This window comes from Rattus norvegicus, chromosome X (genome assembly GCF_036323735.1).
Source record: "Rattus norvegicus strain BN/NHsdMcwi chromosome X, GRCr8, whole genome shotgun sequence".
In the NCBI taxonomy this organism is placed as follows: domain Eukaryota; kingdom Metazoa; phylum Chordata; class Mammalia; order Rodentia; family Muridae; genus Rattus; species Rattus norvegicus.
In genome coordinates this window covers 70,343,217-70,357,746 of record NC_086039.1, presented here as the reverse complement: position 1 = coordinate 70,357,746, position 14,530 = coordinate 70,343,217, and the positions used below count along the sequence as shown (strand labels likewise).

Genomic DNA, 14,530 nt, shown 5'->3' with positions numbered 1-14,530 from the left:
GGTGTGATGCCTGCATGTCTGTTTGAGGGTGTTGGATCCCCTGGAACAAGAGCTACAGACAGCTATGAGCTGCCATGTGGGCCGGGAATTGAACCCGGGACCTTCTGAAGAGCAGCCATTGCTCTTAACTGCTGATCCATCTCTCCAGCCCCCATGTATGTGTCTTTTTTAATAATGTGTGACACGTGTGTGCAGGTATTCATGGAGACCAGAGGATATTGGATCCCCTGGAACTGGATTATAGGCTATTGAGAACCAATATTGTGGGTGCTGGCAACTAAACTCAGGTCTTCTGGAAGCTCAGAAGTGCTCTTAACTGCTGGGCTAGCTCTCCAGCCCCAGAATTATTCTTAAGAACTGGGCTGTGGAGCTTGAGAAAAGAAACAGTTTTCTCATTTCTTCCTGTATGAAAATTCTCTAGTCTGTTTCCTTACAAAACATCTGAAGGCACATACCTATAATTCCAGCACTCAGGAGGAAGGAGTAAGAAGAAAGCTGCAAGGGTGAGGCCAGTTAGGGCTACAGGGTAAGAACCTGCCTCAAGAGAAAATAAAACTGAAAGCACGAGACATGCAAAACTCAGGATTATAAAGGATAGTAAGGTACAAGTAGTAGAAGGGATTTATTTATTCTTTCATATGTTATATCCTGACCACATTTTCCCCTCCCTCCTCTCCTCCTAGTCTCCCCTTCACCCAGCTTCTCTCACAGATCCACTCCTCCTCCCTTTCCCTTCAGAAAAGAGCAGGCCTCCCAAGGATATCAACTAAACACAGCATAACAAGAGATAAATATATCTTACATGAAAATTAAACTTCTGTACATCAACTCAACATACCCTCAGTAATGCGCTAAATTTTTTTTTTATTAACTTGAGTATTTCTTATATACATTTCGAGTGTTATTCCCTTTCCCGGTTTCCGGGCAAACATCCCCCTCCCCCCTCCCCTTTCTTATCGGTGTTCCCCTCCCCACCCTCCCCCCATTGCCGCCCTCCCCCCAACAGTCTAGTTCACTGGGGGTTCAGTCTTAGCAGGACCCAGGGCTTCCCCTTCCACTGGTGCTCTTACTAGGATATTCATTGCTACCTATGAGGTCAGAGTCCAGGGTCAGTCCATGTATAGTCTTTAGGTAGTGGCTTAGTCCCTGGAAGCTCTGGTTGCTTGGCATTGTTGTACATATGGGGTCTCGAGCCCCTTCAAGCTCTTCCAGTCCTTTCTCTGATTCCTTCAGCTAAATTTAACTGTTTGATTTTGTTCCTATGTTTCTGGCCTTGCCCAACCTTGCTCAAATAAATATGTCTTCAGGTAGAGCTGCTACGGGGCAGGGTTTCTAATCTCAGCTATATTTACTGCTCTTCAGCCTTCTTCTTCTCATCTTCCTCACCCTCTTCCTTTCTTTCTTTTTTTTTTTTTTTTGGTTCTTTTTTTTCCGGAGCTGGGGACCGAACCCAGGGCCTTGCGCTTCCTAGGGAAGAGCTCTACCACTGAGCTAAATCCCCAACCCCACCCTCTTCCTTTCTTGTGTGTGTGTGTGTGTGTGTGTGAGACAGAGAGAGAGAGAGACAGACAGAGAGAGAGAGACAGACAGAGAGAGAGAGACAGACAGAGAGAGAGAGACAGACAGAGAGAGAGACAGAGAGACAGAGAGAGATAGAGATACAGAGACAGGCTGGCCTCAAACTTACAGAGATCTCCTTGCCTCTGTCTCAAACCACTGGTGTCAAAGGAACTTGCTACCATACCAGTATCTTATTCTTTGCATCTTTTTTAATATTCTCATTTATAATTTTTCATATTCTTGTTCACCTCTCGCCCTGTTGCGGCCTTCTCACTTTTTTCTATGCCTGTCTACTACTCAGAGAATATGGATACTATGCTGGTTACTTTTTAATGAACTTGACACAATTGTAGAATCACATGGGAAGAAGGAATTTCACTTAAGGCCTTACTTCCATCAAATTGGCCTGTGGACATGTCTGGGGGGGAGGGGCATGGAGTGCTACGAATTAGCCCTGGCTCCTGTTCAAGAAGTCAGTGCTCTTAACCACTGATCCATCTCTCCAACTCCCAATCATAGCTGCTGATTATGAAAATATAACCATTATGAAGATAGAGAAAACACTGCCTTTGCTCTCGATGGTCATCTTTCTTTTTCTTTTTACAATAACCCTTTCTCACCAGCTATCTGCTTTTGTCTTCTATCAGTTTTGTGCGAATGTGAGCAATGTGCCACAGATTTGTATGGAGGCCAGAGGACAACCCTGGGTTGTTTGTCCGTACCTTCCACCTCGTTTGAGGCAGACTCTCTTGTTTTTGACCATTCTATATGTACCCTTGGCTAGCTGGCCCATGACCTTTGAGGAACTCTCTTGTCTCCCATCTCATATCATTGTAGATGTGTTGGGATTACACATGTGTGCTACCATGTTTGGCTTTACATGAGCTCTGGGTATCTGAACTCTGGTCTTCTTGATTGTGTGGCAAGTGCTTTTATCCTCCAAGCCATCTCCCCAGTTCTATTTTATTTCCACTTGCTTCCTCTTTTTAGGTACTTTCCCCCACATCTACAAATATACCTAAGCCCTCATTGCAGAAGCAGATACTCTGCCTTTTCTTTTTAAATTTTTATTTTATGCATTTGCATTATTTTCTTGTATGTATGTCCATGTGTGGACACATGCAACATGTATGTGCCTAATATCCACAGGGGCCAGAAGAAGGCATTGGATTCCCCTGAAACTGGAGCTAAGGTGGCTGTGAGCTGCTATAGCGATACTGGGAATAGGACTTGGGTCCTGTGGAAGAGCAGCTAATGCTCTTAACTACTGGGCCATGTCTTTAATTCCAATATTCTACATTTTCTTAACATATAATTTCTTCCTTCTTTCATTTAAAAATACATTTATTAAATATTAATATTGAAAGCCAAGCATAATAGTACATGCCTGTAATTCCAGCACTTAGGAGGCTATGGCAGGAAGATTGTCACAATTTTAAGTTCAGCCTAAGCTACACTGTGAGTTTTAAGGTAGCTGGACCTTGTCTTAGAAAACAATAAACAAACAAATCCAAAACAAACATACAAACAAGCAAACAAAAATTGGAGCAAAGCCAACCAACAAAATCCGTGAATATTGGATATCTCAGTCTACCTTTCTTCATCTCCAGTTACTCATTTCTCAACCTATTACAAGTTGTCATCAGCCTGCCCTACTCTAACAAGGGGACCTACAAGGAGTCCAGTATTGCTGATTCATTTTCTGGATTGAGGTGAAACTGACAGCAATGAAAAGTTATAGGCAAAATGAAGATGTGAACCTAAGGGGTGGGATTGTTGGGGACCTCTACACTTGCGTTGTACAGGACTATATATACTTGGAGCCAAATGCAGCCACCTTCTGGAGTCCAGCTGGGCTTGCTCCCCAAAGATCATCACAGCTGAGCTTGTTGCCTGGCTGGTTCTTCCTGGAGGGGTTTGGGAGGGTCATCGAAGCCTATTCTGAGTATTCAGTCACTCCTCCCAGTGAGCTGTAAGGAATTCTGCCCAATTTCAGCTGACCTTGGGATCCCTGAGAGGGACTAGAGCAGTGGTCCTCAACCTTCCTAATGCTGTGACCCTTTAATACAGTTCCTCATGTTGTGGTGACCCCCAACTATAAAATTATTTTTGTTGCTTCTTCATTTCTGTAACTTTGCTACTGTTTTGAATGGTAATGTAAATGTCTGATATGTAGGATATCTGATATGCAACCCTTGTGAAAGGGTTGTTCCACCCTACAGGGGTTGGTTGAGAACCTCTGAACTTAAGTATATGGGCAGGGAAAGATTAAGGGAGTGTGTTCTATTTACCCAGCCATGGGCAAGCCATCCAGAGTGACTACTTTAAGGTTGCAAATGCTCCTGTGAAACCCCTCACGCATTGCTCTGTAAGTAAGCTTGATAGACTCATTGTTTTTCCCAGGTGAACTTTGGTAGAATTGTATCTCTGTTTGTCACTGAGACAGGAGTATAGATGTCATCTCTCCCTAGGGGAAGGATTTGTTGACATCCTGTTGTTAGCTGGATGTCCATGCTGTGGTTGTTAGGAAGAATGATGTAGGGCTTAACATAGATTTCATTTTAATGAAATGTAGCTATTGTTTGCTTTTTATTTTATCTTTAGTTTTTTACATTTATTTTCAGAGAGGGGAGAGAGAGAGAGAGAGAGAGAGAGAGAGAGAAGTTAATTCTCCCCTTTTACCATATGGGTCCTGGACACTGAACTCAGGTCATCAAGCACCTTTATCTGCTGAGCTGCTTTTTGTTTTTTAGTCAACAAGTTAAGATGGAGTGTATTTATGGTGTATCACATGATTTTTGGGTGTGTATATACATTGTAAATGGCTAAATCAGGGTATTTATCTTGTGCATTACCTCATATACTTATCTCAAACTGTTTATAGACATTTTCAATAATATAAAATTATTAACAGTAGTCACCATGATATACAATAAATCTCTTGAACATATTCCCCTTTGTTCCTCTCTTCCTCAATGTACCTATCAATGTACATATTCTATGAATTCAACATATTTATATTCTACATATAATGGAACCATGCAGTCTTAAATTGTCTTTCCGTCCCTGGCTTATTTTACTTCATGCAACACCCTTTATGTTTTACATGTAATTATAAATGACAGGATTTTGTTCTTTCTAAAAGCTCAGTAATATTTCATTGTAGAGTTAAGCAGCACATTTTCTTTATCTTTTTATGCTCTGATGGACACTCTGGTGATTCCACGTATTGGATATAGTGAAGAATGCTACAGTAAAGACAGGAATGAAGATATCTTTTCAGCATCCTGATTTCAGTTCTTTCTAATCTCTACCCCATGGAGTGGTACTAATGGATCATTTGCTAGTCCTATTTTTAGTTTGGATGAGCACACATAGTGTTTTCCACACTGGCCGTACAAGATTGTTTTCTCACTAACAGTATGTGAGCATTGCCTGCCTTCCACATCCTCTGCTCCACATCCTAGAAGATGGCCTCTAGGTTTCTGGCTTGACGTAGGAGGAAAATGGTGCCACCGGATGGAGTAAGGATTACCAGAGAAACAGATTTGTGGCATGGTGATGATAAGTTCAATTTAAGACATATTTAGATCTACCAAAACAAATATGAATGAGACAATGGCTATAAGAATCTGAAACTCAGAAGAGAGATGACAGCAGAAGGTGGAAATGTAGTACAGGTCAGTATGTAGGTGATGGTTAATGTACTGCTTAGAGACTGTAGACTTCCTAGAGGAAGAGGCAAGGGTTGGAGTCTGCTAAATGTTTGAAGGGGACTTCCATCTTTGCTTCTTTTGTTGTCTCATGTTTGTATTCTGTTTAGGAAGGATTTTCTGTATTAGTGGCTGTACGTACTTTCTTTTAATATTCAATTTTATGGGCACATGGTATTATTTAGTGGTAGAGTGGTAGGGTTCATCTTTAGTATCAAGAAAAAGACTTAGTATAGTATTTCTAAGGACCAACTGGAGTCTTTTGCTTCCTAAATATTCACACTAAGTTAGTTTCTTCCTTCGTTCCTTCCTTCATTCCTCCTTTTGTTCCTTCTTTCTTTCCTCTTTCTTTTTCTCTCTTTCTCTCCTTCCCTCTCTTTTTTCTTTTTTGAGATAGGATTCTCTGTGCAGCTCTGGTTGTTCTACAACTTGGTGTGTAGACTATGCTGGCCTTGAACTCAGAGGCTCACTTGTCTGCTTCCTGAGTGCTGGGATTAAACCTTGTCACCACACCCAGCTTAATTCTATTTTACATGGAAGTCATTGCTTGTGCTACTAGACGTCATCTACAAGACAAGAGACAGCAAATGCCATTTGTTGAGCATTTATTATAATACATTATTCGTAGTGCTTATATGTTTTGATTTCTTTTCGTGGAGTTTTACCATGGTTAGCTCCATTTTACAGACAAGGAAACTGGCACATAGAAAGTAAATAATTTGCTTGAAACCATATGGCTATTAAGTGAATATGCCCGGATTTCAGCCTAAGCAGTATGGCTACAGTGCTCAGTAGGCAAGAATCTTAACCACTGTGTTCCTCTCCTTTCTTTTTTAGATTTCTTTATTCTCTGCTATCTTTTTTTTTTAAGACGGGGACAGGCCTTGAGTTTGGTGTGTAGACAAAGATGACCATGAACACTTGATTCTATTGTCTCCACTTCCCAAGAGCTGGGATTATAGGTATGTGCTACCACACTTGGGTGATCATCTCTCTACTTTAACCTCTGCCCCATCCCATGTTCAGTTTCAATTATTGTTCTAATCCTCTCTTTGGTTTTCTTTCACTTTTTAAATGATTTATTACTTGTGTGAATGCTTTGCTCAAATGTATGTATGTACACTACATGTGTGTTTGGTGCTCATAGAGGTCAGAAAATGATATGGGATCCCTTGGAACTGGAGTTATATATGAATGCCTGTGAACCACCACGCGGGTGCTTGGAATCAAATCCAGGTTTTCTGTAAGACCAACAAATGCTCTTAATTGCTGAGCCCTCTTTCTGGTTTTCTAAACTTGAAACTCTAGTGTCATGTTTAGCTTATCTTTGTTTTCTTTAATTTTTTTAAATAAAAAAACAGATTTATTTGATGTGGATGAGAGATTTGCTTGTATGCATGTCTATGTACCACATGTATGCCTGGTGCCTGTGTCAGTCAGAAGAGGGTGTCAGATCCCCTGCACCTCGAGTTAAGGATGGTTGTGAGCCACAGTGTGGGTGCTAAGAATGACACCTAAGTCCTCTGGAAGAGCAGCCAGTGTTCCAAACCATAGAGCTGTCTCTCCAGCCCTTATTTTTATTTATCCTGAATATCACACAAACTATTATTTTGTATCTTCTCTATAGCCTCTTTCAAAGTTATGAACTAGTAGTTAATAAGGCCGTGAGGAAGATGCTAAAGAAATACTCCTAAATGTATAGAGTATATATATTTTTTTCTTTTTGTTTTTCGGAGCTGGGGACTGAACCCAGGGCCTTGTGTTTGCTAGGCAAGCGCTCTACCACTGAGCCAAATCCCCAACCCCGAGTATATATATTTAAATGGTAAAATTATGTTACTTTTCTCTCTCTTTTTGGTTTTGTGAATGTAGCATCTTCTAGATTCACATAGCCTTCCTTATCTGTTCTTGCTTAGACTCTTACAAAAGCCGTCTCCTCTCCTCTTACTCTGGCGATCACTGTTGTTGCCTGTCTGATGATTTCTTTGCTTTAGAATCTCTTCAATGAGCTGAGCATGTTGTTGCAGGCCTGTAACTTTGCATTCAGGAGGCTGAGGCAGGAGGATTATGAGTTTGAAGTCACCTAGGCCTCATGATAAGTTCTAGAACAGCCTGGACTACATAGTGTAATACTCCCATGTCAAAAGAAACAAAGTCTGGGCCTGTAGCTCAGTACTGTGCTTGCCTAAGAGGTGTAAGGCCCTGGGTTAGATCTCTAGCACTTCAAAAAAACACAAAACAAGACAAAGTGCAATCTACAAATGTTCATAGAAGAATTATTCATCAGAACACTAAAGGGGAAATAATTCCAATGTTCGTCAGTGAATAAAGAAATATATAAAATGTGATATATATTATACAGATAACCCAGTAAAAGGCAACATATTCTATAAAACGAGTGAACTAAACATCAATATTATGGGAAAGAAAGGAAATCTCTCCTTTTATGATTCCATTGTAATATCTGCAGCAGTCAAATTGTTAGGGACAGAATTCACATTAGTGGTTGCCAAGAATTGTGAGCAGTGATGAATAGGGAACAGCTACTTAATACCCACAGGGGCTCTTTGGATGACAAAAGTGTTCTGGTGGTAGATAGTGGTAGTGTTTGCACAGTGTTGTAATTGTTATTACACACTGTATTATTATATACATTTATTCAGAAGTTATATACTTTCAAGTGATTAAAACATAAAATTTATGTTAACTGCACTTTATCTCAATTAAAAGTACTCTTGAGGGGGTGGAAAGATGATAACAGATTGGATAAGAGATCATGTTGTGGGCTGGGCCGTGGTGGTGCACACCTTTAATCCCAGAACTCAGAAAGCAGAGGCAGGTGGATCTCTGAGTTTGAGGCCAGCCTGGTCTACAGAGTGAGTTCCAGGATAGCAGGGCTACACAGAGAAATTCTGTGTCAGGAAAACAAAAATAAATGGGAGAAATGAAGTATAAGGACCTGAGATCCAATTTGCACCTATAATTCCTGTGCTATCTGGGGTGGAAACAGGAGCATTGCTGGGGTTTGCTCCCACACCATTCAGTGAGAAACCTTATTTCAAGGAAATAATGGAGAAATGATAGAGACAGACATTTGGACATTCCTCTTTGAACTCTGGGTGTGTGCATTTGTGCATACCCACATATGCACATGTGCATACACCCACCAATATACAGATACACACCAAAACTAAAACCATTTGTTTCTTTGTGAAGATTTCTTTTTTTCTTTGTGTGTGTGTGTGTGTGTGTGTGTGTTTATGGGTATGTGCAAAGGCAAGTGCCCATGGAGCGCAGAGGCTCCAAATCCACCAGTGCTGGAGTTACAGGCAGTTAGGTGCTGCCCAGTGTGGGTACTAGAATTGCACTCTAGTCTTCTCAAGAGCACTGTGTGTTCTTAACAGGCGAACCATCGCTGCAGTCTCTCTTGCTTCTTTATTTCTTATAAAGTTCAGACTCTTCGTTGTGACACACAAGGCCCTACTATATCTTTCTTCTTATTGTTCACATCTGCCTTCTCATGAATATTCCAAGCTTTATGGAAAGTGTTCCTTTTGTAGCTCTTTGATTTATGTATAGTATTTCCTTGTGTAGAATCCCAGTGTTCTTTTCTGCTGGTCAGATGTATACTCACTTCATCAGATCCTGCTAGCATGGTGCTCTCCTGTGAACCTTTCTTTGCCTAGCCTCCTAAGGACACTTACTCACTCTCTCATCCATGTTCTCACAGCACCTTAGTTATTTTCTCTTCCAGTAATTAGCCTTACTGTATGACTACTTACCGCATTACAAGTTAGTTCCTTTTGGCCAGTAAGTTTTAAAACTTTTCGAAGGTCATTGATATGAATTATAGACTCTTTCTACAAAAAGGCAAACACACACACACACACACACACACACACACATATGTATTTACACATTTTAGGGTTCGTAAACCTCATAAAGGCTGCATTAAAATCCCTCCATCCTTTCTTTATGTAATCTTGGTGTATAGCTCAGCTGGCCTTGAACTCATAACCTTCTTGCTGCAGCCTTCCAACTGCTGAGATTACAAGTCTCTGCCTGTACCTGGTATGATAGTGAGTTCTTCAGGGCAGAAAGTACATCTTATTGATCCTAAATTTTACTTATCTTTGGACTTTACTGATCCTATGTTTCCACAGTGTCATAGAGAAAAGCACAAGAAAGAGATCATTTCTAGCTGTGGTGATCAGAGAGATAGCAATAGCAGATGAGGGTGATTTGTCCCTTAGAAAGGAAGAGGGTTCTCATTAGACTGAGGTGAAGTAGCAAAAGACAATGCAGATACAGAGAGTAGCAGTGACAGCAAGGGACAGAAGGCATAAAGTCCAATGTGTGCTCATGGAACTGGTAGAATAGTAAAAAATAAGGCCAGAGGTATTTATTTAGTCATTTAATTGCCATTCCTGTCCTATTACATGCAGAGACACTATAAAAAACCTTGAAAATAAAGATATTGGTGGATCATGACTTTTGGTCCTAAGGACTAAAAGCAACTTTAGCAATAGGAGAAACTCAGACAAAACTTGATAACATGTTACCAATAGAGAGTAAGATTTGATGCATCTTTATAAACAAAGTAACTAGAGTCATAGAGAATGAGTAGGCATTTACCAAATTCATAAGGTTATGGAGGGCATTTCAGGAAGATCTTAAATTGCTCAGGCATTCTGGGGTGAGATAACATGGCCCACTCATAACTGAAAAATTATACATATATGTTATTTATTTTAGACAAGGCTTCACTATGTAGCTTTACCTGGCTTTGAACTCTGTCTATACCAGACTGGCCTCTAATTCATAAAGATATACCTAACTTTGCTTCTGCTGTGTTAACAGTATGTGTCATCAGTACCTGGCTATAATTTTTTTGCCATGATTCGGATGGAACCCAAGGCCTTGTACATGCTAGGCAAGTGTCCTACCACTGTGCTACACCTACAACCTAAAACTGAAAATTCATCTCTATAAGTAAGGACAAGGATAGAATAAGAAGTTAATAGATTATAAAATCAGAGAGCCAAAGGTCTTTCTTTCTTGCATCTTTCCACGAGTCGTTTCCCGTGTACTTGCTCTTCCACTAGATTGTCCTGTCTACCATGGCGCCCCAGAATCTGGCTGTTCCAAAATGCATAAGAGATGCCTTGTCTATGCAAGACTTAGGAAGCAACAAAGGATACAGAATCACTGGTTACTAACTTATACCATTTACATGTTGAAAAGGCAATATGCATTTAAAACAAATAATGTAAATTGTTCCTGTCACACTTTAAAATTCTATAACTACTGTATTTCTATGATAGTAGCAGAAAAGAATTGAAAACAGATGCTAATTTGTGTATAGTGTTCTCTTGTTGAAGTAAAGATTATATTTTAAAGATAGTAAGAAAGAAAAAATAAAAACAATTTATAATATATTTATAATTCCAAGCTGAAATAGTAAAATATGACATTTCAGACTCATTTAACAAATAATTTAACTTAATTCTGTTCCTATTGTTTACTCATTGAAATGATAAACTACTTTAGAGACTGAGAGAAAAGAATTAAAAATAGTAAAATAATTTATTTTATTATTTCTATTCTTAGTGATAAGCTACATTTCAATTTAGAAGAAAAAACATTAAAATAACTAATATATAATTTATATGCAGTATTTCCTTGATAACATATAATATTTCACTGACTTAAAAAAGGAATGCAAGATCAGTAATTTATTCCTTTTTCCATATTGCTTGTATTTTAAAATCATGTGGAACATTTCAAAGACCTTTTAAAATGCTAAAGTAACTATTTATATTGCTTCTATGTTAAAATTACATTATTTTGGGCATTTTCTGTTGAATAAAATGTGTTGTTAAAATGTTTTAGTGGCTGGGAAGATGGTTTAGTGGGTAAAGATTTTATCATGCAAGCATGGAAACCTGAGCTTGGATCTCCAGCACGCCTGTCAAAATGTTGTTGGCTAACCAATAAAGCTGAATTAGGAAGTTCCAGTTCAATGAGATACCCTCATTGAAAAACACATAAAAAAGATTATTCATGGGCCAGGCATAGTAATGCATGCCTTAAATTCCATAACTCAGGAGGCAGAGGTAGGTGGACCTCTGTGAAGTTAAGGCCAGCCTGGTCTACAGAGTTTGTACCAGAATATCCAGGGCTATGTACTGAGACCTTTGTTTCCAACAATAAAACCCCCCAAGAACATTCACCATAATGAAGTTGACTTTATTCCAGAGATGTAGTTATGGTCCAATATATGTAAATGTTATAATTTCATAAGTTAACTCAAGAACAGAAATCACATTGTCATCTTGATAGACCTAGAAAAGCCTTTTTAAACATAAGCTAGCATCCCTGCATGTTAAAAATTCCTGGGGCTGGGGATTTAGCTCAGTGGTAGAGCGCTTACCTAGGAAGTGCAAGGCCCTGGGTTCGGTCCCCAGCTCCGAAAAAAAGAACCAAAAAAAAAAAAAATTCCTAAGACGCTCAGAGTAAAAAAAAAAATAAAAGAATCTTAACATAATAAAAGTTATGTATGTGATAAACATAGCCAACATCATACTAAATGGAAAAAGCTCAAAGCATTCCTACTAAGGTCAGGAACAAGAGGAGAGTATACTCTTTCTGCATCTATTCAATATGGTGCTGGAAATCTTTGCTAGAACTGTAAGATGATAAGCAAACAAAAGGGCTACAAATAGGAATGAAGGAAGTCAAATAACTCTCTCTCTCTCTCTCTCTTTTTTTTTCTTTTTTTCGGAGCTGGGGACCGAACCCAGGGCCTTGCGCTTCCTAGGCAAGCGCTCTACCACTGAGCTAAATCCCCAACCCCCAAATAACTCTCTTTACTTAAGAGCCCCTAAAGACTGCACCAGAAAACTCTTGGAACTGATAAACACTCTCATCCAAGTGGAAGGATACAAAATTAATGTATAAAATTAGCATCTTTCCTATATGTCAATGTCAGACATACTGAGAAAGAAATAATGGAAACAATTCCATTCTCAATAGCATAAAAATACTTCAGAATAAACCTAATCGGGGATGTGAAAGATATCTACAATGGAAAGGCCTCTTGTGCTTGTGGATCTGAAGAATTAATATTCCAAAATTGGCCATCCTAACAAAACCAATATACAGATTCAGTGCAACCCCAGTCCCAATTCCAGTGATATTCTCCACAGAAATTAACATTATTAAAATTCATATGAAGCATAAAGGAGCCCATATAGCTGAGGAATCCTGAGCAAAAAGAATACTGGAGCTATCAGTGTACCCGATTTCAAGCTATACTGCACGGCATTATGATACTGGCACAAAAGATCCATATAGATCAACTGAATGGATTACAGGATCCAGATACAAAGCCACATAATTACAGCCACCAGATCTTGGAGAAAAGAGAGCATCTTCAGCAAACAATTCTGGGAAAACTGGATATTTTCAGTAGAAGCAGGAAATTCCATCCTTTATCTTTCACCATACATAAAATTCAACTTCAAAAGGCTGAAAATTTGCAACAAAAGGCCTGAAATCCTGAAGTTTCTAGAAGAAAAATTAGGGACTATGTGTCAAGATACAGGTATAGGTAAGCACTTTCTGGCTATGACTCCATGGGTATGTACACTCACACATGCACATACCTACATACAGTCAAAGGTGTGCACACACACTTAAAAACAATAAAAACAAATCTTTTTCTTTAAAAAGACACCAATGGAAATTGTCAATCAAGTGTAGAGACAACCTACAGAATGGGAGAAAATCTTTTCTAGCTATATATCCAAGAGAGGATTAGTATCTAAACAAAGAATGCAAGGAACTAAACATCAAGAAAACAAACAAGCCTGACACGGTGGTACACACCTTTAATCCCAGCACTTGGGAGGCAGATGCAGGTGGGTCTCTATGAGTTTGAGGTCAGCCTGGTGGTATACAGCATGAGTTCCAGGACAGCCAGGGCTGCACAGTGAGACTTTGTTTAGAGGAAGAAAGAAAGAAAACAACCCATTCAAAAAAGGGGTTATGCAATGGAAAGCGAGTTCTCAAAAGACGAAATACAAGCTAGTAATGGAAAATTTTAAAAGTGTTCAACACCATTAGTCATCAGGGAAGAGCAAAAATGCTTTGGGTTTCCATTTCACCCCAGTCAAAATAGCTATCATCAAACAAAACAAAACAAAACCACATGACAACAAATGCTGGCAGGGATTCAGGGAAAGGGGAGCCTTATACACTGTTGGTGGGAGTGAAAACTAGTGTAGCTATTATGGAAATCAGTGTGTACCAGTCTCAAAAAGTTACAAATGGAATTACCACATAACCTGGATATACCTGGACACACACCCAAAGGACCTTATGTCTTATAACAGGGATACTTGCACATCCATGTGAATTGTTGCTCTATCTACTCACAATAGCTAGGAAATGGAATCAGCTTAGATGCCTATCAACTAATGAATAGATAACGAAAACACGGTACATAAAGGGAATTAATTCAGCTGTAAAGCAAAGTGAAATTTGTTGGAAAACGGGTGGAACTAGAAAAATCATCTTGAGTGGGGGAACCCAGGTCCAGCAATACAAATGGCGTATGTTCTTTCTCACATGTGGGTCATAGCTTCACACTTTTATATTCATGTATTAAATTTGAGTGTCTGTAGAGGTCAGGAAACTAGAAAATGATGGGAAGAGGCCTCCCTTTGGGGAGAGGATAATAGAACATGTGCTATTAAAGTAAAAGGGAAGACTACTGAGGGTTCAAGGGTTGAATAGAGAGGAGGGTGGAGCATAGGGGATGGCAGTGGGGGAGGAAAGAAGTAGAGGAGGATGGATGAACTCAAACAAGACAAGTACGGAAAAGCCACATACAGACTTTTTTCTAATTACAACTTCATTGTGCTTTTTCGTTTTGTTATGGGGAATAAGTGAATGAAAATTAATAATGAATATGTAAAACCCTAAGCGAAGTTCCATTTGCTTTAGAATGTCCAATCTAACTATTTCCACCATGATTTATAGAATTTGGAACTGGGCAAGTGTTTGAGTGGTTTTGCTTATCTAGCTGTGTGATGTGTTTGTTTGTAAGCTAATTAGAATAAAGTGATTTTATTTATTAAAAAAGAAAGAGAAACCTAGTGCTTTGTATTAATTAAAAATGTAATTTAAAGAGCTAGAGAGATGCTTCAGTGATTAAGGGCATTTGCTGTTTTTCCAGAGAACCCTAGTTCAAT

The 14,530-nt window shown here is 39.2% G+C and overlaps 1 protein-coding gene across 5 annotated transcripts in view; it reads left to right on the top strand.

Annotated features, from left to right (window-relative positions):
- The window catches only part of Snx12 (sorting nexin 12), a 129,936-nt gene that overhangs the window by 39,202 nt on the left and 76,204 nt on the right, over positions 1–14,530 (top strand). Inside the window, exon 5 of one of the 5 annotated variants that reach the window (XM_063280145.1) lies at positions 6,111–11,159. The exons of the other annotated variants lie outside the window; for them this stretch is intronic. Coding sequence (XP_063136215.1) covers positions 6,111–6,143 — 33 coding nt within the window. The 3' untranslated portion in view covers positions 6,144–11,159. Of the gene's footprint in view, positions 1–6,110; positions 11,160–14,530 lie in introns of those variants that run through there. 5 annotated transcript variants of the gene reach the window in all.